Below are 24,847 nucleotides of genomic sequence, written 5' to 3'. Positions count from 1 at the left end.
TTTATTATTGTATATACAAGGATAATAATGATTGTGATATTTGGATTTGTGGATGATATTGATGGATTATGCTTTTGATAATGTGGAAAAGCCATCTTATTGATATTGTATATAATTGGGTTGGGGTGATTTTTATGATAATTATTGTTTAATAACTTTTTTGATGTTGAATTTTTCTCAAGACAGACGCTGAGCCTGTGATCTTATTGTCTAGAATAATGCATGTAATTTAGTCCTTCCTCAATCTTATCAACACATAATAAATATCATGTTGCACATACTTTCTCAATTTGTGTATGTCATCTTTGTGAAGGGACCATGCTAATCTTTTTTGTATCTCTTAGTTTTATCAAATGTCCCTAAAGGGACTCATGCTTTCAAACACAAGCACACACAAATTAGACACAGTAGTGAAGATAAAACTTGTAAAGCCCTTGCACTGATCATTAAGATTCAAGAATCTTAAAAAAAAAATTAAAATCAAGCAGCCCAAAAAAGTGGGAGAGCTGATCAATATCACTGGCTCCAACCTTCCGATGTAATTTTAAATGTATAAATGTAAATTACAATTAGTAAGTTAATAGACAGAATACAGATCTTGTGCTCTCGCAAAATTTGAGATAAATCACACTATTAATAGCTTATAGATAATGGTACTTGCCATAAAATTGATAGCAATGCTGGAGACCAAGTATTTTCAAAGAATAATTAGATTTCTATCAAACAAAAAGTGTTCTTGAAATCCCTTATCACAATTTCCCCATATGCGATATAAATATAAAGGCGAACAAAAAATGCTGGTATTGAAGGTTGAGGGTAATGAAGAGCTTCTGATGGATGATCCATCAGTGGGGAGAGTTTATGGTGCATGCTTTGTGTCCTTTCTTTGCCTCCCACAAGTTTAATTATAGGTATTGGCTGGGGCACGTTACATTGCAAGCCTTTTAAAACTTGGAGCTAGTTTGTCACACTGCTGTATTTTCATCCACTCTCTCGAGCCTTGCCTCTCATTGTTAATGATTGTTTGTGTGATTGTGGCTCTGTTTCACCTTTTCATAAGTCATATTTTTTTTTGAGTTTTTCAAATCACGTATTCATGTGTATCTTTATTCCTTACAATGTCACTTTGCAACCTTACTCACTTTTTGGCTTAAATAGTAACTTAAGTTTTGCACCATAAATAGACTAAATAAAATTATTACCGCCATTAATATATGGATATATAAAAATAGACATGAATTAAAAATAAATAAATTTGGGGCATTCACCTTGATTATACTGGAAAGAATGGTAATTATTTTTCAAAAGACAATTCAATCACAGTTAAGTTTTGAAATAATATGCTATTAGAAATTATCAAAAAGCAATCGCATATTATATTTTTCAAATTTAAGTAAGGACAATTGTGTCTTTTTACCTAAAATATATTTGTAAAAACTTTGTATGGAAATCCGGATCGAACCGGCCAGCCATTGAAACGGTGTGACCGGAGATCAATCCAAGATAATTTGGTTATAGGATTACTGGGTCAATCGGGTCACTTTTTTTGTTTTTATTTTTTTAAAATTGTAAAAACTAAATAAAAAATAAAAAATTCAGTTTGAAAATTAAAAAGGCGAAGCAATGGAGGCAAGACAATTAAACTAGATTCTACTTTCTGTAGTTTGAACTTCTAGTAGAGGATTTTAATTGTAAGTTTGAACTGAAAGATTCAGTATTCTTTTAACTTAATTGTGCTTTAATTATTTTATTCTTTCTTTATTTACTGTTGTTTATTTGTCTGATTGTTGTTTAGCATTTATGAATTGTGACTTTTATTGTTGATAATTTTAGTGTTAGTGATGATTAGTTTTAAAATTTTTTAATGATTAAAGGGTTATAAATTGTAATTATAAGAATGAATATTTAAAAAGTTATATTTTATTATTATTAGACTTTTGGGTGGTTGTAGTTCTATAATTATTGTTGTATTTATATCTTGTATTGGAGATTAATCCTGGATTTGGTTGAATATTTTCATGATTGATGTCTTTTTATTTAAATTATATTATTTTACTCATGATCGATTTACTCTTCAGGTTAACCTTCAATTTAACTCAGGTTAAATCACTAACCCATAACATGTTGACTTTACTGGTACAATGATTAGTTTAATTTTTAGTATTTTAGTAAAAAAGTTCTTCAAACTTGTAGAATAATTTTATAATGCATTGGGCATAAAGTGTAATATTTTTTTCTCTAGAGCCATAGGTGTGATTTTCACTAAAAAAATATTAGTCATTTTGAAATTTAATTATTCATGAGTTAATTTTTTGGACCTAATATATCATTCCCCACCCATCCATCCTAATCGCATTTAAAAAGGGCATATACCGCCAATTCTATCCTGAGGTGTCATGAGGTGATTGGCCAAGCATGTAACTCTATATACAGTGAAATGAATAAGCATCCCCCAACCGAGCCACATGTTTCGTTTATCTCTTCATCTGGCCCACGCTGTCCATAGTCGTTGTTGTTGTGGTTAACATGTTATTGTTATTACTGCTGTTGGTGGTTTTGGTAATAATCGGAGTTTTTATTTTTATTTTTATTTTATTTTAAAACGTGTCTCTGGCCTTGGGGCATCAAATTTGAAACCTTTCATTCAATTTCCATGTAACAAAACAAAGCCCTCTAGAAAACCAACCGCGCCTCTAGAAAACACACAACACAACACACTCTGTTTCTCTCTCTTCAAGTTTGGACCATCTGCGTTGATCTCACGCCTAAATTCTTCCTCTCTTTCTCTCTCTACCTACATTTGAATCCGGATCCTTCGCTTTCGAGTCCCGCCACAAACCCTATTCCTATTTCTCTGTCATCCATTTCTTTTTTCTCTCTAGATTTTCTGATTTCCGTCACACAACTGTGCGGACAATGAGGAAAGGAACTAAGAGGAAGACGAGGCAGAAAGAAGAAGCTGCCCAACCAGAGGAAGCGAACAAGAAACAATTGACAAAGACAACTCGAGCTAAACGAGCTAGGACCTCCAAGCCAGAGACCGAACCCGAGTACTTTGAGGATCAACGCAACTTGGTATATCTTCGGAGTTGCTAAACTGATAATCTGTGGATTCCGGATTACTGTCGAACGCATTTAGAATTTTATTTGGCTCTGTGTCTTGTACGCGCACATTGTGGATTATTTAGGTCTCTTTTCGTTGTTTGTTTATTTTTTTTTTAAGTTTTTTATCTGGCATTGCTTACGTGAGGTACAATGCTTTTAATCGCCGAAACCAAGTTGCAAACTGAAGGTCATTCAGTTTATTGATATTGATGTTAGCTGGGCCTCGAAGAAGCACTCGATAGTGGTTATTGAGGCTATGGTTTAATTTAGCTTTGTGTCAATGTGCTGTGTGTACGAATATGCGGGAAAAAACAGTCAATTATAGCTTAGCTCTCCTTTGTCTACTAAAGCTGTGTCAACTTCGTTTTCCTGGTAAACTAGGCAGTTGGCACATCAATATCAGCGGACAACTGAAACTTGGCTATAGCTTTTTTGGCTATTTCCATTGACCGAGCATGCAGCTGTTCTTATAATGGATAGATAATTGCAACATTTCTGTTTTCTTCAAACATGACATAAATTTATACAAACATGACATAATTTAGGCAATAGCGTGCCTAAACTATTGCGTATTTCTTATACTACCGTCTCTCGGTTTTAGCTCACTGCTTTTCATGTAAGAAGTTAGTGGGTCCGGTGAGAAATGTTGCGAACTCTCACCATTCCAATAGATAAGGGGTTGGGGCATGTTCTTAATGGATGAAAGCATTCTTTTGATGTTATTTTGACCTTAATAAATAATAATGCAATTTTTTGCTGTAAAAGTATCCAAAAGGTGATGCATTGGCGTTCAAGTCATTCAGTGTGACTAAATGTTACGTTTATTGACAATATTTGTCAACGTGCATTGTGTAGGAAGACTTATGGAAGGAAACATTCCCTGTTGGAACAGAGGTTTGTAAAACTAGTAGCTTTTTTCTATCTGACATATTGATAATTGTTCGTTAATTTTCTTACTTCCTCATTTAATTTATTGCCAGTGGGACCAATTGGATTCTGTCTATCAATTCAAGTGGAATTTCTCCAATTTAGAAGTGAGAAACTAGCACATATTTTCCTTTTAAATTTTAATTGATTACTTTTAGTTGAAGTTTAATCTCTTGCTTAAGAAGTTAGCTAGACGATTGAATGATGGATAAAATGATCAAATGTGTTCAGAATTCATTTGAAGAGGGTGGAGCTCTACATGGTAAAAAGGTTTACCTCTTTGGTTGCACTGAGCGTAAGTGGTTTGCAAGCTTCAAATTTTCATCATCTTAAAAGCTGGCAAGTTGATTGCAAGCCAATCCTCTTATATAATCATGATTAATAGATCCAAATATCCTATCCGTTTTAATATATGCAGCTCAACTGGTCCGTTTCAAGATGAAAACAAAGTTATCTGCATACCTGTTGTGGTGGCTGTAAGTTTTCAAACTCTGTTCTGTATGCCTATGTACAAATAAAGAGATATGCGGTGGTTAATTGATTATTGTTGAATTAAAATTGATTAAACTTGAAAATGTGCAATTATATCAGCATGCTTGCTATGATTACTGCGTTTTTTTCCTTTTCCTGGTACTTTTTATTGGAATTAGACTAAAAACTAGTAATATTTAATTTTTTGTGTGCTGAATTGTCAATCGGAAATGTTGGTACTTATAATATGCTTCAACAGTGTCACTTGTAAACGTGCCAAACCTGACAGTTTGGAATTTTAATTTGTCCACTTTTGTAATAATAGTTTGAATTCTCTTTTCTATATAGGTTGTATTATCTTTTCCACCATCTGTTAAAATTGGGATTAGTAATTATAATATGCTTCAACAGTGTCACTTGTATATGTGTCAAGCCTGAGAGCTTGGAATTTTAATTTGTCCAGTTTTTTAATAATAGTTTGAATTTGAATTCCCTTTTGTATATAGGTTGTATCACCTTTTCCACCATCTGATAAGATCGGGATTAATTCAGTTCAGAGAGAGGCTGAAGAAATTATTCCTATGAAACAAATGAAAATGGATTGGGTTCCATATATCCCATTGGAGGATCGGTATTTATCCCAATTGGCCGTTGTTTTTGAGATTTTCATATTAAGCATTGCTTTGTGGTCATTTCTGAATTCTACTATTTATGTTTGATGATTTAATGACTTCAACAGCGAAAGTCAAGTTGATAGAGTGAAGTCCCAAATATATATCTTGAGATGCACCCAAAGAAGGTATTGCCATCTATCTCCACTTTTTCTTGCTGTGTGTATCATAAGTCTGTTCCATACTTTCTGGTCCCATGAGTATTCGCAGTTTGATAGAAAGTGTTGATGCATTTTAAGTTAACACTCTTTTATTTCATATATTATATTTGATATTTTCCCTCTCACCCCTCCCTCATTTGTTAAGTGTTTTGCTTTGAGAAACATTTACCTTCACATTGCAAGGGTTGCTGGCCATTTCCCCCCACTGTAAAATAGCTGCTATTGTTTATCAATTTCAGGTGCTGAATTTTATGGGCTATTTGTTGGTCACCATGTTTGCTGTGCATATCCGTCAGTGCATTTTTTTATTGTTTAACCGATACAACCTTATTTTTGGGCATAGCAATATGTCAATAACGAGATTGTTTCTTTAGTTTTGGTATTTCTCATTCTCCTTGCTTTAATCATTTAGATGAGGAAATAGATTCCACCTCACAGTGTCACTTAACATATACTGACTTCAATACCCACAACAAATCATGTTTTGATCTTTGGAGAGTAAATATTAGATGTTCTAAGATGTTCTATCTTATGAAATGAAGGTGTGTGCATATGTTGATACTTAATGGAACTGTTGGTTACAAATACAATAATTAGGGGAAGCCGTAGTGCTTTGTCATTTTCTACCATCTGAGAAAGTGTTTGGTTACCTGGTTTCATGTGCACCGCTTGATGAAATTTATTTATTTATCATATTAGTTGTTGGGTTGCATGTAAATGTTTATGAACAGACTTGTATTTTATATGTGTGATTAATCTATTATGTACAGGTCTGCTTTAAAGCATCTGAAGTTGGACAGGGTAAAGAAATATAGTACTGCTTACCTTGTGAGTCTTCTGCCTTTAGAATTTTGTAATTTATTTGTTTGCATGCCTTGTAAGTTTTTCTAATATCAGGGAAAGTCAAACCTTTTCATAATTTGGCCATTACTATGGGATTGGATTAAAACATTATATAATGTTATTGTTAGATTTAGAATGTGGTGGAAAAATCAGGACTGTATTATTTGATTGATGGCTGATGTTAATTATTGGTAGTTAAATTTGTTATAGTATAGGGTCTTGATATCATGTTACGGCTAAAGCACTTGTTCAGATAGTTATATATGACAACTATGCGTTTCACAGATTTCTACCAGCCTTTTAGGAGATGAACTTGAACAGAGCACTGAGGTTCAGATTATTTTTCCTGCAGAGCCTAAGCCGGTAAATGTGATGTAGAACACTTGGATGTGTTTGTTCTACATTTAGTTTTCAATGAGTTCACTTATTTTGGCTTGATGCAGGTATTCTGTGAATTTGATTGGGAGTTAGATGAACTTGAGGTAATAAGTTAACTGTGTTTTCTTTGTAATTCAGAAAATGTCAGATTAGGCAGCTTAGAAATGGTCGGGTGGAGTTTAATTTATCCATATTTCCTTTTTGTTTTTTCCAGACTATCAATCATGTAAGTCCACTTGTCACAGTATGTGGCATTATTCTGCAGGAATTTTAATGTTTTTTCGCTTATCATTTTGCGATCATTTATGCTTAACGCAACTGGCAGCCTGTGAGTAATTGAGTACTGAACTGAAGATATTAAACACATCAGCATTAAGGCTTGGGTGCTGTGAAGGCCTTTGGCTTCTAATTGTATCTGCTGTCTATACATCTACTCCTTGTGGCTGTTGGAATGAATAGATAGGAGTTAAATATTCAAATTTTGAAAAATAGATGACTTCAGGCAAGGAACTCATGTGCTAATTTATTATGTGCTCTGCAGGAGTTCACAGATAATCTCATCAAGGAGGAGGAGTTATCAGAAGATCAGAAGGATGCCTTCAAAATATGGTTTCATGCTTTTCATATATCTAATGCATCAATGTATGCTGATCCTCTTATGGTTATAGGATTTGTAAAGGAAAAAGTTCGTGAAGCAAAAAAAGCAAATAGAGAGGTACTATGGTTGTTGCAATTGGTTCTGCACATCTAGTATTGCTTCCTGCTCTCTTACCCATTTCTTTTGTTGTAGGCAAGGGAAGCTCGAAAAAAAGCCATTGAAGAAATGAGTGAGGAAACTAAAGCTGCATTCGAAAGTATGAGATTTTATAAGTTCTACCCTGTGCAAACACCAGATTCACCTGATGTGTCTAAAGTTAAGGTAGGTGCTTAGGCATTCTTACAAGACTCTTTGGCATTTCAAATTTGGCAAACATTCTGATTTTAGTTCAAGAGTTAATTCATTAGTTTATGCCCTGAAAATTGTCAGTCCCTTTCCTTCCTTCTTTCTTTCTTTAATAGAATTGTTACCTTCTGTCATAGCAATAACAAGTTATAGTTCTTTCCAGAGGATGGGGATCCTCTTGATTTAATTGAGAAATTGTCTGCGGTCAATTTCTTAATCCCAGACATAAAACTGAAAAAAGCCTTGTATCAATGGTTTGTGAGGTCATTTCAATACCCCATATTTCACCACTTTGCTTCATTCATTCTTTAATAGATTTGTTAGTTTCTGTCGTAGCAATAACAAGTTATAGTTATTTCTATAGGATGGGGATCCACTGGATTTAATTGAGAAATTGTCAGGGTCAATTTCCCAATCCCAGCTATAAAACTGAAAAATAGCCTTGCACGTATGGTTTATGTGAGGTCGTTTCAGTGCCCCAAATTTCACCACTTTGCTCCAAAAATTAAAGTATATATAACCAAACATTTTGGAAAAACGGCCTCAATAAGATAATAAGTATCCAAAAATCAAACCCTCGAATGCTTGAATTTTAAAATAAATCAATTCTTAGCAAAGTTTGGGTCTAAGGTTTATCCTAAGATATATAAAAAATATCTTGATATGGTTAATGAAAATTATATCAGTCAATGTTGATTGTCCAAGAACGAGTCAATCAAGTGTCTAGCAATAACCTTATTGGTGTTTATTTGTGTCTCTTGTAGTGCAAGCTACAATCACGCAAGCTCAGCTTATTCTGTCTAACTGTAACAAACCTATATCGAGGTTGCATCACTACTGGTGCTATTGCACAAGCAATAGCATCCTAGAAGATTACTTGAGTGTAAACATGGCATTTGGGGCTGTATTTTCCTTGTTAACCAGTTGATATGGGATAAGGTTGGGAGAGAAAACTAGGCTTTTGATAGGAGAATAAAAAAACCAAAGGGGAAGCCCAGTCATCAGGTTTCTGTAAAATTTACACAGGTTGACAAAAAGCGAGATTAAGTACAGTTGGCCCATTTTCTTGACATAAACTTTGTAAACTTGTTACGAGTTAAATTGCAAGTTTGACAACCATTTAATTTGGGAAAAAGCTATGCCTTGGTCTGTCTTGTTCAACTTGAGCTGGTTCAATTGGTTGAAAGAATTTGGACTATGGGTTTGCCTTTTTATATATGAATGTTTGACTCCACATTTCTACTGGTAATCTTGCTTGGTGGTCAATCCTCCTTGTATGATTCCTCAACGGCCAAGGAATAGTTGAGTAGCCTTCTCTAGGGATCAAAGATCTTCTGGGAGATAACTTTTTGGATTGAGCCTTTGCTTGCTCTTGTAGGATCTTAAACATGCCATTTGCACTTTGAATAGTAATCTTAGTGCATGTTTGGTATACGGAAAAATATTTTCTTGCAAGGAATTGGAGAATGTATCTAGAAAGAGAATAGGATAGGTGCATTTATCATTTTCTTGCTAGAAAACACTTTTCTACCTACCAAACATTGCATTAGAGACTTATCTACTCACCCAACATTGCATTAGATGTTGCTCGATTATCTTCTTTGATTCCACTGATTTTTGTGGCTGTGCTGCTTATTTTAAATTATAGCCCTTTTTGGTTAGAACCCGGAAAATAATTCCTTTTCCATTGCATGACAATTGGGATGTGAAATATGTATGATATCCCTGCAATTATTACTTGACAACAATTTCTTTAGTATTAATTTTCATTTAGGGACACATGACACTTCACATGTATAAAGTTATATGTTTCATTCCACTCCCCTTTCCCCAGAAATTCTGTCAAGCTTTAGTTGGTTTATGGCCCAATTGTTCGTTGGGACAAATGTTTGGGTAAAGAGCATAGCATTTTCAGAAAATAGATTATAGTAAAAGGTCTGGAATAACTGCAATTTGTTTTTACACTTTCCTGTCACGAAATTCTTGTTCCCGTTCAGAATGCTATATTCTTGGTCTTATGACGTACAATTATGTTGCAGTCCCCATTCATAAACAGGTATTACGGAAAGGCTCATGAGGTTCTGTGATCCGCCCCAAGACGAAAATGGCAAAAAAGTTTGCTGGCTTGTCTTGCCTGCCTCAGGAGAGATTTTAATTTTTATGAAGTTCAGCAGGTGGCATCCAATTTTTCCGCGTGACAGCAGGTTTCTCAAGGAAAATGCGATGCAACGATGTAACCTTAGAACCTAGTGAAGAAAAGTAAGAGACTAAGATAGTGGGAATATGAGATCTGTTTGTAGAAAAGTTCTTTGATTCTCAGGGGCTTCAATTTCAGTGGCTCTTGCCTATCCTTGTTACGTTAGAGATCATTCTAAGAGACTTTTATGAGATCCCATTCCTAGCATGTTGTACGACGTTTGTTTAGAAGCTAGAAAAAAAAAAAGGGGAAAGGATTTATTTCCTATTCAATTATTTTGTTGATCTTTTGAGCACTACTGGACTTTGTCATGTAATGGATAGGGCATATGACAGCCTGAGCTTTTGAAGGAGCTACAATTTCCCTTGACGCAAGTGAATTGGTAAAGCATTTTCAATGGTCGAGTTTCATCATGTTCACATCCAAGTCATGCGTGCTTCGCAGAATTATGTACTTAAATTTGTAACGGAATGAATGATGTGAACGAAATACATAGATGACCTTGTGGTAGATATGATTGACTGACAAGAAGATTGCAATACTCATTATAACAAGGATAAAAAATTTTGGTCCGCGAATTTTTCTTCAAATATCAATTTCAGTCATTTTAAATAACTCAGTCTTTTCATTTAGTGTTTTTAACTTGTACAAATCAATTTCTATAATTTTTAATCAAAAACAAGTAGGGGTATTCATGGAGTTTCAATAGGCCAATTTTCAGCTCAATCATGTGATGATCATTGGGGTATTCCATTTTGTTCCAAATATATATAAATTTTATTTGGGTAAATATAATTTTTAATTCCTGTATTTTATTTGCATTTTGTTTTTGGTCTCTATACTCTTTTTTTTATTGTATTTTAAGTTATTGCATTTTTGTTTTTCATTATTTTCCATTCCTTTAGAAGCAAAGTATAGAAACTTTAGAAGTATTTGAAATAATGAAAAACAAAAGTGAAGAAACTTAAAATATAAAAAAAGTATAGGAATAAAAAAAAAACGTAAGTAAAGTATAGGGATTAAAAATTATGTTTACCCAACTTTATAAGATTCATGTTTCTTATTAGTTCTCTATCATATCAAGCAATGTTTTAAAACCTGAATCGGACAGCGAACTGAAAATTTCAGTGGGTCACAAGTCTCATGGTTCAATCGGTCAAATTGGTGGTTGGATAGGCAACCTAATAATTAAATAAAAAATATTATATATATATATATATATATAAAAGAAATAAGCTAGCAAACATACAACATTAGATTCTTGAATGCATAAGGCTTTAGGCATAATTACTTGAAAAAAAATAAAATCTCTATTTGCAATAAACAACTCTTAGACAATAAAAATAGATTCATCTTCATCCACAATCCTTCATTTTGCAATAAACAACTCAGACAATAAAAAACAAATTCATTTTCATCCATTCAGCAATCCTCCATTTTGTAATAAACAACTCAGATAATAAAAAGCAAGCTTATCTATTAGCATTCATTCTATTCCATTTAGAACCATGGAAATTAGATTAAATTGGATAGAGAGAGAAATGAGGGAGAAAGAAAATCTCACCAGGACTAAGAGAGAGAGCAATCGACGAAGAAGATGAAGAATGAAGAAAGGGGTCGAGCTCGACGCCATCTGACTGTCTTTGACAGCTGCATGCTTGCATTAAAGTTAACCAAGAATGTGAAATTGCAAACCTAAATGAAGAAAGTGAAGTAAAGATGAAGAATGAAGAAGCATCTGAAATTTGAGAGAGTTTGAGATGGTCGAAGTTGAATGGTGAAGATAGCGAAGGGCGAACACAGAACCCAAATGGTTGAGAAGGTGAGTCCAAGATGGCTGAACAGCGAAGAGTTTTTTATTTTTTAAAATATCAAATTTGTCCTTTTTTTGTAATCTGCTTTTGCTCGATAAAACTCACTTTGAGTTCTAGGTTTTTCTCGAGTTTTTAAAAACCATTCGGTTTTAGACAGGCCAACTCGAGCCAACTGCTAATACGGGTTAATTAGTTTAACCAACCTATTTTCTTCAACGGGCGATGGTTCGATCGGTTTGACCGTCTAGGTCGGTCCGAATCTTAAAACATTGATATCAAGTATATTTCAATTTGTGATTTTAGTATATTAATTTTTGAGCTTACACAATAACATTTTATGTTAGATTAATTAGAATTTTCATTATTTTATATCTTGAGAAGATTGTTGAATGAAGATACTTTAAAATAAATGAATTTTTATTGCAGGAAAGTGAGAAAATGCACTTAATTGCTTACAATTTGAGGATACTCTCTTTTTTACTGGGGATTTCTGGTCTTGTCTCAATCCTAAATAAGACAAGACCACTTTTGAGATAAGATATAAGACTAAAATTTAATCCAGTGCACACCCTAAAGAACAATTCTGACATTGCAATTTCTTAACTCAACAATTTAACCTCTATAATCCCTCGAGGTAATAAACTACAAAAATCAAATTACAATGAATCAAAATTCAAAAAATCAACAATAGAGAAAAATTCTAAAAACTAAAATCATATTTTCCTATAAATAATATTGTACTTACGTTTTATAAAAAGACATTTCCGCTAATGTTAGTAGAAAAATTTGTCATTAGAATACGCAGCCAAAGTCAAACGGTATAAGATGGGTCACCACATCATGCAATAGCAAGAACAAGTAAGGTGGTGTGACATGACACAAGCGATGATTTTCATAATAAAATTCAGAAACCATCTCACTGAATTTTACATTACAGCCTTTCTCTTAGAACATTCGACAAATAAATAAATTAATTTATCACCACTATGAACTGTTGCTCAGAAGAGGACTTCTTTAAACTTATACACGACACTCCAAAGAAAAAAAATAGCAATACATGCACTAATATCACAGCCTTGATCAAAGACATGTCCGCTTGACTCACTACCATCTATTCAGCTCCGAATCAGGCAAAAACATGCCCATACGAGAAAGAACTAGCTCTTTACTAACTAGAATCTGTTAAATACTTAGTCATCTTTAACAAAAAATGATCTTTCCAAAGAGCAAAGCCAGCGAAAGGCAAGAGACCACAAAATAGTGGCAGAAATACCAGCAAAGAAGAGTAGAACAGACATCTTCGGATCCAATAAGGAAATTTTGTATTGCCCTTCGTTGTTTGTGGTGCAGTGACAGGTCCATTGAGGATCTGGAACAAAGCTGACGTGCAAACAATGGACAAGAAATGGAGCAAGCATAAAATCTCCCAGTACAAGAGCCAGGTATAACCATTCCCTCCCAATGTGTCCACACACAGCTTGCCAAAATAGCCACAAACAACTCCTAACAACAACAGGATGAAAGTTACTGGCATTGTCTGTGTTGTCGATGTTGTTGACCGCCAGATGAGCAAATATGCAACAGCATAGATCATTAAGAAACCAAATGCCATTCTACTCAAGACTTGAACTTGACACCACAAAATATTCAACTTCGAATTGAAAGAGGACACTGACTTGGGAGTCCACCAGGAGTGTGATTCCTAAATAGAGAAAAGAAAATATCGTCAATATTTTCTGAACATGAAAACATACAGCTATTATATGCAGCTAAGATCACTATAGTTTTGTGCTATTTACATCTTGCTTCATATTGATGATTTATATTATCCTTATGCTTGTAAGAACCATAGATTACAAGAGGCAAAGATGATATCGTGAGTCTTCCACTATTAGACATATTAACCTAAGAAATAAAAAAAAAAAAACTAATCAAATCAATTTTAAAAAAAAACCATCGCTGCTCGGAAGAAAATCATAGAACAACACTTCTCATGATTATTAATGCAATGATTAGTGGTTACCAGCTAGGCAGCTAGTATGTATCCCAGAAATGCCTCATTGAGCATTCATGAAAGGCTATCAGACATATGACTTGAGAACCCATATGGAAAGAAATTGTACTATCTCCCATGAATGCTATACTAGAGCATCAAGAATCTCAAAAATCAATACGCATGCATTAAGGCGACCAAAGCCAGAACAAAGGACATAGAAATAGTAATCAATACTTGCCTCAATTAAAGGTGTACATGATGCAGTAGCTTCGGCAATCCGTTGATAGGAATAAACATAAGCACCATACAAAAGTGACAATGACATAACAAGCAGACCTGCAATAAGACAGTCAATGCACTTCTTATTTAGCTCACCATGTCTCTGATCTTCTACCTGATTCTTAAACTTTTCAGCTTTAAAAGCTGCTTTTGATATTCCCATAGCAAGCTTTGATCTCTCTAGATGATTTAAATCTGAGCCAAGGACCAATTGTGTCTCTTTTAGTTTCAATTTTTTCATCATAAGGCCAAGTTCCACTGCCTTGAGGTCATTGGAACGACTTTGTTCCATAACAGATTTCTCAAAAGAACTAATATTGGAATTATTTATTATCGACCCTGAGGAAATTGGAGGAAAACGTGCCACTTGGTTTAATTGTTCAGGCACAATTAGACTACGACTAACTAAATCCATAGGAATGCCCGCCTTGACCTCTTCACTACTATTTGATTGATCTCGGATTCCAACATGCATGATTGACTCGGAACAAGCATCTTCTTGGACAACATCCCTTTTGCAATCTCCTTTGTCAAGAGTCAATTCAGAGTTTAGAATTTCTCTCCTTGAAGTATCAAATTCACTTCCTTTCTTGCCCGTAGTTGATTCATAAATTAATCTAAGAGTATTCAGAGTGCTATCAAATGATTGTTCGAAGTTCCTTGTTAGACCATCCAGCTTGTCTCCAAAAACCTGACGCCAGATAGATACGCATCACAATAAGTGGCATGCAGCATTACTTGGCCAAATGGCCGAGCTTAATTTTAACAAATAAGTAAAACAGCCATAGAAGGGTGAATCAGCAATAAACATGTAGCTTACATTGGCTAAAGATTCTCTGACAGCAGATGTGCACATCTGCAAGGTTCACAAATAACAGTCAAGGTTCAAATCAAAATCTGATAAAATTAATTAACATGCATCAAAATGGCAAAATAAAGGTCCATGCTGTTCACGTCCCAACATGCTACTTTAATTTATCCATCCATAAGAATAACATGTGTTGCTGAGATATTACTAGATTGACGAATTTTATAGCTAGTACTGTATTTCAGACATCACGATGTAGATCTAAATAACACTGAGTCATCTGTAATAATGCTTTCTAAATGAAAATGCCACGACCACTGAGAGCATAGACCCCAAAATTGGAGCTGAAGTTTATCATTAATTACTCTAGTTCATGGAAGAAATGGACAAGAAAATTACCAATGAAAGATGTTCTGGAGACATCCTTTCAGCAGCTCTATCTCTTCTATACAACACCTAAAACAAAACATATCAAAGGCACAATTCTAGGTCTCAACCATAAAATCTATAACAATCATAGTAATTTATTATATTAAGCATTATCACACAGTGAAATAAGTACACTGCAGGAGTTTTTATAAGCCCCATCTCATTGAAGGGAAAGGCCAACCACTAAATGGGGCTTTTGATAGAAAAGGGGGAGCTGAAGCAATATTCTATCAGAATAATCAAGAAATACAAGGCAAGAGTTTACATAGCAAAGAGCAAGGCACTTAAATTATTCAATGCTTAAAACAAGAATGATAAACATGTGAACCAGTTTTCCTAGATCAGACAATATTAGCAAAAGCATACAAAATAATATCAAAAAGGGAAGAACAGACAGCTTTGCATAAAAAGCTACTCCAGAATATCCATGTGTGAGTGACAGATGGAATGGACTGAATGCTGTTACAAATGCCAAGGATATTATGTCATTGAGATGTCCTTTTTTTTTTTTTTGACCAAACATTGAAATGTCCTTCAAAAGGCATAAAGTCCAAAACTAGAGCATGAAGCAAAAATGAAATCACCCCAGCTACAACATACAAAGACCTTTCTTCAATTTCAAATACGAAGCATCACATGCCCCCTACTAAAGGCACATATAAATGACTTAGTTGCTGATCACCAGCACCACATCCACATTCAAACAACGAAACAACCAACCAATTATCTTTCACTGGAGTAAAATCATCGTTTCTACTCCAACATGCTATCATGAGGCATTGACATATTCATTGGTAGGTTGCAGTAAGCCTACTAACCCTCTTTTGCACTGACAAACATTAAATAATAACACAGATTTCATGGAATACAGTCACAGTTTGATTATTTTTAAGAGGTTAAACAGTGGAACGCAAGCTCTTGTTAAAGGACTGAGCTATAGAATGTGCTAAGTAACTTAGACACCTCGTATGTTCCTAATTTTGTATCAAACAGTCTTTGATAAAGGAAGGATAGGTATAATTTCCAAAAAATGTACCAAGACTTTCCATGAGGGATTTCTGGCGATGAAGAGTATTTATTCAAAAGCAAATGCAGACTGATGAAGTGAAATAAGAACTGAAAGGAGATAGACACACCAGTTAGGGTACGTTGGAACTGGAATTGGTAGTGACGGAGATGGTACAGTGACAAATTTTACAGCTGATGGATTAGTTTGTTACAGTTTGAGAACTAGATCAGATATATCTTGATAGCTGAGACATCAAACGCATGTTCCATTTAGATCAAGTTCTTTGAATTTAATTTCATGTCCTCCAGATGCTGTCTAGCGTCAAGGACCCCAGGTGAGGAAAGTAAAGTGCAGCTGCTGTACCAAGCAAGATTAACTATTTTTAAAATTATAGCTAATAAGTAACAACTACGTTAGTTACTTGAAATAAGCGTGCACTTCGAGGTTAGACAGATGAATGCATGGGAGAGCTCAGACGAGAGTAATTTTTTAACCAGGAAATTAGCTAGAGTAATTTACTCGGCCATGCAGTGAAAGTAGACTTTCATGGTGAGCAATGAGGGGAAGAAAAAGAACAAAAAAGTACAAACCTGAAGCTCTTTTAAATGCGTTGTTTACTCGTGTGACAAATCAACTTCCCCAGAAGGATAGATACCACAATGGTTAATCACCGAACATTCAAAACTTGAACTTGGACTTCTGGAGAAGTCCAACTAATGTGGCAGATGGGTCAAAGGAATAGCCTTAAAGTAGCTGAAGGACTGGTGGACGTCCTCCTGTGACCCGAGAAAGATAAAGGGAACAGTCGTCCGTAATCGAAGCAGACATCAACATTCAGAACTTCAAAAATGAAGAGAAGAAAATTGAAGGTACAATAACATCTATAACTCTCACGTGGAAACAGAATAGTCATACCCAAGATCATCTTTAATAGCTTTACTTTGTCAATATAGACAACATTCAATCATCAAAATCATAAATTTCTTCAAATTCCATAGCCACATATTACAGAGACCTTGCAAGAGACAAAGCACAATATATAGAAAGAAAGAAAGAAAGAAAGAAAATAGCACCTGAGCAATAACAGCCGCAAAAGACATTCCAAGAGGAAACCCGATCGCAGCCACATCGCCCCTATTGCGGCGAACCAGGACTCTAGGGTTTCGCCGTTGACATGCAACCGCAAACCCCTTTGCGATGAAACCGCAGAAGAAAAATAACGACTTGATGACGAAGATGGTGATTCAGAATTATCTAATGCCACACTCTTCTTTAAAGTTCTCTTCTTGCATCTATTACTGTGTTTAAGCTCGCTGTCGATGGGTCCTAGGGGATAATTCTGGACCATGGGATGCGAGCAATGGCTGTTGGAGTCAGCGACGACGATGCCCTCACCGTCTCTGTGATAGGTGTGGGGTTGCAGAGAGGAAGAAGAGGAAAGAGTATCCATGAGACAAAAGTCAAGGGGTTAGAAAAAACGAAAGCCAAAATTCTAATGTCACCAACTTATAGAAAACGTACGAGGCCGGAAAATGAAAGAGCGGGTGCCGCTGAAAACCTTCCTTGTCCTTGCTACGGAAATTCCAAGTCCATGCTTGATGCTTACTGAGTTCCCGGCGGGAAAAATAGGCGATTCTTGCCTTCAAGTCTTCAATTCCATCCCTCTCAGACATATTTTTCTCGAAATTTGAATTTTTTTTTACTTCTATTATATATATATACACACATATATATTAATATACTTTCTCACACCATCGCAAAATGTAGGCCATTATTAAGTCACTTTTAGAATCGAAGCTTGAGGTTGACATGGTTCCTTGACAGACGCCTTAATGCAACTTCGTATTGCGCCACATCCCTACGTATCATATCCTATAAATCATGTATAGACTAAACTAAAAGATTACTACTATGAATAGAAGGAAAATGAAAATGAAAATCATCTTTCATATTGCGCCACATCTCTACAGATCATCTTTAAAAGGAACAAAAACTCAAAATAAATTGGAAGGACAATGAGAGACATTCAAGGTTTTAGAAGACGAAAAATACAAAAATTTTGGGCAATGTTCTGAGGCATAGCAACTAACGCAGATGAGCATAGGAAAGTGAACTAACAAGTAGAGAGCATACACACGCACACTTAAGTCTTGTTAAATATTTAAGTATTTCTTTCACCATTTATAACTCAGAATGAAGGGTACTAGTTGCTTTGCATTTTCAAAATTCATAAATCATTACATTGGCGCTAACAATCTCTTACGCAAATTTAAAGCATATGCATTTGATCCTACAAATTTGGTTTTTGTTTTCACAACACGGTCAGAGCTCGGCAAAATGAACTACGTGGCAGTATAACCTTTTTCTTTTTCTCTTTGCCCAAACCAGAAATAACTTCCAGCAACAATCTCGACAGGGTTGTTCTTCGCTAAAGATCAATCATGACCAGTGATGTCAACAAATATTCAAGGCAAGGGAAAAACAATTACTTGTTCATCCACTATCCAATGGCTATCGAGGGCCAAACATAACCCTCCCCTTTTATTTAAGTTTGGAGCTGGCTATAAATCTTTCTTATCCAAAGACTAGGCTGCTAATGGAGCACCATAACGTTATCCAATTTATGTAATTGACCTCATTCAATGCGATAAGACTTATTGTTGTTGTCATTGTTATTTATCCACTGTGCGCTAATAACTTTAAATGCTTGACCAATGATAGTGGACATTATCCTTCTGTGATGGCTTCAATTCCATTCAAGTTCAGAAATCTCCTCTGAATGAGTCCATATCCTTCTTTTACAATGCAAGGTCAAAACATCTAACACATCATATACATACAAGGCTTGAGGGTGATCTCTATCTCCAACTGTGAACATACTAGATTTTCCATTCACTTGAACTATGCTTTGTCCTGGAGACTTTTTCACGTTAAGATGTTTCATCTTCCTCCTCACAGCAGCAACTCCATCCCAAATTTCAGCAGAAGCATATGTGTTAGCCATCTCCACATAAGGAACAGCCCGCTGAGCATCCATTTCGCAGAGCTGTTCAAACACATACTGGGCCATTGCCGGATTACGATGAAGCTTGCAAGCACCGAGCAATGCACTCCAAATTCCAGCATCAGGTTCAAAAGGCATGGTCTTGATAATTTCCAGAGCTTCCTTCAGTTGTCCTCTACGACCGAGAAGATCAACCATACATGAATAGTGATCTATACCAGGGGATATGCCATAGTTGTGAGTCATCAAAGTGAAGCATTCCAATCCTTCATCAAGTAAACCTCCATGTGCACAAGCTTGAAGAATGGCAAGAAATGATATGTGATTTGGTTTCATTCCCATGTCCACCATCACAGCAAAAAAATCCAGAGCCTCATTAACATTTCCATTTAGAGCACAAGCAGTAATCATAGTTGTCCAGGAGACCAAAGTTTTGTCAGTCAAGTTATGAAAAACCTCTCGAGCATCATCGATACTTCCACATTTGGCATACATGTCAATTAGTGCATTACAAACCACAACATTATCTTTCAATCCCTTGGAAATGGAATAAGCGTGAGTCCATCTTCCAAGGTCTAGAGCTCCTGTTCGGCCGCAACCTGAGATCAAAGCAAGCACAGTGACAAGATCGGGTTTTTCACCAGTTGCTTCCATTTTATAGAACAAGGCCAATCCTTCATCCATATATCCTTTCTCAATGTACCCATTGATCATAGCAGTCCATGAAACACAAGTTCTGTAAGACATGGCATCAAACAAAAATCTTGCAGAATGAATGTCTCCACACTTGGAATACATAGAAATAAGTGTGTTAACAACACATATGTCGGAATCACAGCCTAACTTGATGGCATGAGAATGAATCAACATACCTTGAAGAAGTGCTTTGGGATGCACAGAAGATGAAAGCAAATTGAGAATGGTGCTAATATCTGGAGAAAACCCACCATCTAGCATCCTTCTGTAACAACTTAGAGCCTCGTCATGTTTTTCAAAATTTGAATATGCCGCAATCATGGAATTCCAGGAGACAACAGACCTTAAACCAATATCAGTTTCATCAAACATTGTCTCTGCTGAGACCAAGTCATCACATTTAGCATATGCAGCAATCAAAGTATTAGCCACTGACACATCAATTAGAGTTCCAATCCGAATTCCAAAAGAATGAATAGCACCAACAAATCTAGGATTTTTCGTAGTCAAAACAGCATGACTCAGAGCCAAAACAGTTATGGAGTCAGGTTGAGCTCCAGAAACCCTCATCTGATGCAGAAGACAAGAAACCTGTTCAAGGAAACCCGCCTGAGCAAAACCCAACAATACAACATTCCAAGAAGCGACATCCCTCATGGGCATTTCAACAAAGACATTGTATGCGTCTTCAAGTTGGTGGCATTTAATGTACATGTCAACCATTGCAGTTTGCACAAAAACATTTGATTGAAACCATGATTTCATGGCAAGGGCATGGATGATTTGGGATTGTTTGGTATCTAAGAGTCTGGCGCAAGCTTTGGCTATAAAGGGGAACGTGGAATTGTTGGGTTGGACACCCTTTTGCTTCATCTGACGGAAAAGAAAAAGGGCCTTCTCCGCATGGCCTTGGTTCACAGCTTCCCTTATGTAGGAGTTCCACTGACAAAGGGTATAGAAATTGCAGAAATGTTTCAGGCATGCCGTAACAGAGAATCTGACTCTGACCATTTCTCATTGTTGTGCATATAGAATATCTTGAAGACAAGACTAACTCAAGCCTCTTATAGGCTGCTTAGAGCAAGTTCGAACTTGCTGGTTATAGTGTCAAATATGATAATTCAGTTTTCCAATGCAGAAATGGCAATTATCTCCATTAGATTGGGCACACAATAAGGATGAACTAGAATCATCCCTGTACTATGGGGTATTTAGTAATGGAACGAAAAGTAATATACTCCAAATTTCTTTTCAAAAGTTCAGCTTGCTTCAAATTTCCCAAATTGCAAAAGTCTGTAAATGGCCATAATCTTTCTTGTGAATCCAAGGTACCATTCCCTTTTCAAGTTGCTCATCTATCCAGTTACTCTCGTATCCATAATTGCATCCAATGGAGGCGCATCAGCAAAAATCCAGATATGGTGAAGAACATCACCCAACATTATCTGAAGTTTTCAAACTGTAAAACACAAATTTAAAATGATACGCATAAAAAAAAGACAAACTTCCATCATAGCCAAACATTATAATAAAGCAACAAATTTCAACATGCATATCCCTTCCAGTAAGCAAACTCGACCACAGCTGAACAAAAAGCAATGGATTTATCACACAGCACGTGTCACAAGTAAGCAAACTCCATCACATCCAAACAAAAAGAAATGAAAATAAAATACAGAATAGCAAAGGGATAGATCGATTTTAGAATCTTCAACAATGTTAATGAATGAAGCAAAATGAGCAAAGTAATATAACAAGTTGAATCACTAACACTTCTTTCCTGCCAAAATAAAATGGTTATTCAAGTGCTGAAGAAAAATCACTCACTTGCATTATCTCTCAGCTTAAATTTAGCTACGTAACAATCTAGTCTCACTAGTCATTGTTCAATTTATTAACTTGCAACCAATAACAGAGGAATAAAAGCAAAGAATTACATGTCATTGTTTAACCTAATGAGACAGAAAAGGAAGAGCTAAAAACATGCTAGCATCTCATATGGCTTTTATAAAATAAACTCAAAATTGGAAAGAGTTACTTTAAAGCATGCAAAGGAAATATTAGTGTACAAAACACAGAATCTAAGACTTACTTTAAACAATATGGTGCAATCAAAGCCAACTATTAAGAGTGGAAGAAATAAGAAACTAATAACTATCACACTGCTAAATCTCTTCATGTAAACTGATGCTATTAAAAAAAATGAAAACTTTCAGTCACCATAAAAAATAAATGTTGGCATGTAGCATAACGCTATGTATCATAAATTTACAATGATATTGAGAATATAAGATTAGGTTATAGATTTGACTATGAAAATGTACTGCAACCATCTACTATGCGAAAAGCAGGATTTTTTGAAGTAAATCTATATGATACTCCAAACATAGAGTAGAGCAGTATCCTTTCAAATTCCCATAAGCCATATGGGAACAATTTTTTATTTTTCTTTTACATAACTGAAAATTTGAAATCTGTTATTTGAACAATGGAAAAGGTTAAAAAATTTAGAAATAAGAAAGGATAAATATTAAAGTAGGATTTCAAAACATTAAAAAAATTAAAATGTGAAAGTTTAAAACATCTTACAAATTTGTAAATCATGAAAAACTCTCAAGAAGAGACAATCAATTTGTTTAGCGTGTGGCTGAAGGAATATCTGATGAGTAGTGCGTGGTAAAGGCTCATAAAGCATCCCCCTACTCTGGCACATCCCGAAAAACTGTTCCCATTCAGTTACCTGACATTCAGGCTAACATTCAAAAAGCAAGAAGGTTTCAAATCTATTTATCAACTCAAATTTCAAACCATTGGTACAAATTTAAATATAAATGATAACCTATGAAATTGAATATACATTTCAAAAGGTACAAAATTGCATATAACATGGATAAACAACAATATAGAAGAAGATATAAAAAAACCAAAATATAGAAGAGGAGTAACAAATTAAATGTGAAAAAAAATTAGAAAACCATTTGGTCTGCGTGAGTTTGATAGGAGAGAAAAATAGGGCATTGAAAAGGTCAAAACTGCACATTCAACGAAAATTTAATGAAGAAGATTACCTGAGAAAAAAATAATTGCATCTCTTCATCCACTCCAAGTCCGATGTTTCTCCTTGAAATAGGAAAGCAGAATGCCAATGAATCAAGAACAATAAGCATGATATTTTTAAAAGAGAACTAGAAATTATATCAACAATCAGTGTGGGAGAATGAGAAGCTAAGAATAAAGGCTGGGACAATGACATATGGTCCATTGCTGGTTAAGAAAAATTAAAATCCAATCATTTTATAAAATTCAAATTCAACCAGTTTATTTTTACACAACGAATTTCAATTCTTTTTACACAACACCATTTTCCATCCCTTAAATAACCACTATGATTTCAACAGTCCCGTGATGCATGAAATTGCGTTCAGCAAGGTTTTGAAATATTCTCTATCAATTGGCTACCAACATCTTGGTTAGGATATGCTTTTGTGGCAAGATGTGCTCTTAACCCCTATCTTGGTTAAAAAACGTTTCGTTTCATAATGAAATTAGCAAGGGTTCCATAAAGCTGTCTTCTATACAACATTTAAGCCATTTTTCAATCTGCCAGAATCATCTTTTCCGTCAAAACAATTATTAAATTGAGTTTTATCAATATGAAGAAGAACAAAACTAATGAACTAACCATCAATTTCACGAAATAGGGGGAAAAAAAAAAGTACCATTAGGAAGGAAGCATCTTCCTCTGATTTTCCAATGATGTCCACTAGACCCATCCTTTCACCTTAAATCCAATCATCTGAACAGTAATTATTTACTGCACAAACATAAACATCGAGAGAGCAAATAAGGGAAAAAAAATTTGAAACAGAGCAATTTCAGATGAAATGAGAAGAAAATAAGACATGGTGATGGAGGCTTCAACTCGAAATAAAAAATGAGAAAAGCTGATTTAAGAAAAGCAAATAAGGGAAAAAATTTGAAACAGAGCAATTTGAGGTGAAATGAGAAGAAAATAAGACATGGAGGCTTCAATTCGAAATCAAAAATGAGAAAAACTGATTTAAAAAACGCAAATGATGCAAGATTTCCAGTCGAAGGGGAAAAAATCTATGTTCCACTAGCAAGTTAAACTTCAAAAGCTTGTGCTCATCGAAGTTTGAATTCTTTGGGTGATAAGTTGCACAATCTTCAAGAGGCTTTTGTAATGATAAAAAGGAAAAGAAAAAGAGAGCAAATGACAACAATAGGCGTAAAAATTTGGGATCGAAGCAAATGAAAGAAATTTGTAACAGTAAACCAATCACATATCAAGAAAACAGTTAACTGACTACCTGGAAATGAAACCCCCAAATGTGATACATTACATACAATTCCATTTTACTTAAAAGATTGGTCATTTGAATAAGCCGCATAATGTTATACAGCACACTGAATTGAAGGAAACGTCCAAGCTCAAAAAAACAGAGGCTCATATTGCAGGAAGCATTCAAGTTAAAAAAATAGATCTTGATTCAGCAAACATTTAAGTTGCTAAAGCGACTAAAAAAGAATAGAAGATAAGTTAAAATCAGATTCCACTTCTAACTCTCGATGTGAATGACAATGTTAAAGAAAATAATAAAGAATTCTGAGTTTGGTAGCTGTCAAGTGATACAATCAAAACTGTTATCACAAACATGGCGCCCATTTTTGCGCCTGCATGTCACTGAATTATATGCAATCAATGAACATCCCACACGGTATCTTGAAGCTTCCACATTCTTCATTCATTTTTCACTATGGGTCTCACACTCACTTTTTTCACCATGGACCTTCCAATTTTCCAACTTCTTAAGAAGATTTAAAGATTAAAGATTAACAATAAGCAAAAACATCGAGTAGAGAATATCAAACAGAGCACGGATAAGGCTTAACTCAACAAACCGAACGAACACATGGAACAACAGGGAAGATCAAATAAGGACCGTCGCTTACCTCCGTCGCCGTGGGCGCGTGCGATTGTCGTCTCATAATGCCGCTTGGCCCGTGCCGGTGTCTCGCCCTTGGTGTGTCAAGGGCTTGAGATTGACTTGCTTGAGCCACATGAAAATGAAATGGGCTTCCCCTATCCAGTAGC

At 35.1% G+C, this 24,847-nt stretch overlaps 3 protein-coding genes and 1 pseudogene across 9 annotated transcripts; 1 reads left to right on the top strand and 3 right to left on the bottom strand.

Annotated features, from left to right (window-relative positions):
• Window positions 1-259: 259 nt before the first annotated feature.
• Window positions 260-369, bottom strand: LOC129310191 (U6 spliceosomal RNA; annotated as a pseudogene).
• Window positions 370-2,658: 2,289 nt separating this feature from the next.
• On the top strand, window positions 2,659-9,866 carry LOC129310057 (protein HEAT INTOLERANT 4). Its single transcript, XM_054951891.1, is given in 14 exon segments — window positions 2,659-3,075; window positions 3,961-3,999; window positions 4,086-4,139; window positions 4,264-4,327; window positions 4,451-4,468; window positions 4,471-4,508; window positions 5,010-5,134; window positions 5,243-5,302; window positions 6,106-6,163; window positions 6,464-6,541; window positions 6,622-6,660; window positions 7,098-7,271; window positions 7,347-7,475; window positions 9,539-9,866. Coding segments are annotated over 14 exon segments (1,083 nt in total). The 5' UTR covers window positions 2,659-2,916; the 3' UTR covers window positions 9,587-9,866.
• A 2,518-nt stretch (window positions 9,867-12,384) lies between these two features.
• On the bottom strand, window positions 12,385-17,849 carry LOC129309415 (protein CPR-5). Its single transcript, XM_054950990.1, has 6 exons — window positions 17,553-17,849; window positions 17,105-17,431; window positions 14,993-15,038; window positions 14,606-14,641; window positions 13,745-14,476; window positions 12,385-13,212 (listed from the first exon to the last, which is right to left on the bottom strand). The coding sequence occupies exons 1-6, from the start codon at window positions 17,702-17,704 to the stop codon at window positions 12,679-12,681; spliced, it is 1,827 nt and encodes a 608-aa protein (XP_054806965.1). The 5' UTR covers window positions 17,705-17,849; the 3' UTR covers window positions 12,385-12,678.
• Window positions 17,850-18,764: 915 nt separating this feature from the next.
• Window positions 18,765-24,821, bottom strand: LOC129308651 (pentatricopeptide repeat-containing protein At4g19191, mitochondrial-like). Of its 7 annotated transcripts, none has more exons than XM_054949919.1 (5): window positions 24,706-24,821; window positions 23,451-23,545; window positions 22,800-22,851; window positions 22,321-22,471; window positions 18,765-21,190 (listed from the first exon to the last, which is right to left on the bottom strand). In XM_054949919.1, the coding sequence occupies exon 5, from the start codon at window positions 20,740-20,742 to the stop codon at window positions 18,778-18,780; it is 1,965 nt and encodes a 654-aa protein (XP_054805894.1). In that variant the 5' UTR covers window positions 20,743-21,190; window positions 22,321-22,471; window positions 22,800-22,851; window positions 23,451-23,545; window positions 24,706-24,821; the 3' UTR covers window positions 18,765-18,777. The 7 variants fall into 7 exon arrangements, with proteins under 7 accessions (XP_054805894.1, XP_054805895.1, XP_054805891.1 ...); XM_054949920.1 differs by having other exon boundaries at window positions 18,765-21,176; XM_054949916.1 differs by lacking the exon at window positions 22,321-22,471.
• Between the last annotated feature and the right edge of the window lie 26 nt (window positions 24,822-24,847).

Source organism: Prosopis cineraria, unplaced genomic scaffold (genome assembly GCF_029017545.1).
Source record: "Prosopis cineraria cultivar Desert tree isolate PC_DT_omini unplaced genomic scaffold, ASM2901754v1 PC4, whole genome shotgun sequence".
NCBI lineage: Eukaryota > Viridiplantae > Streptophyta > Magnoliopsida > Fabales > Fabaceae > Prosopis > Prosopis cineraria.
Note: the sequence above shows the minus strand (reverse complement) of the source record. Positions and strands in the feature narration are given on the sequence as shown.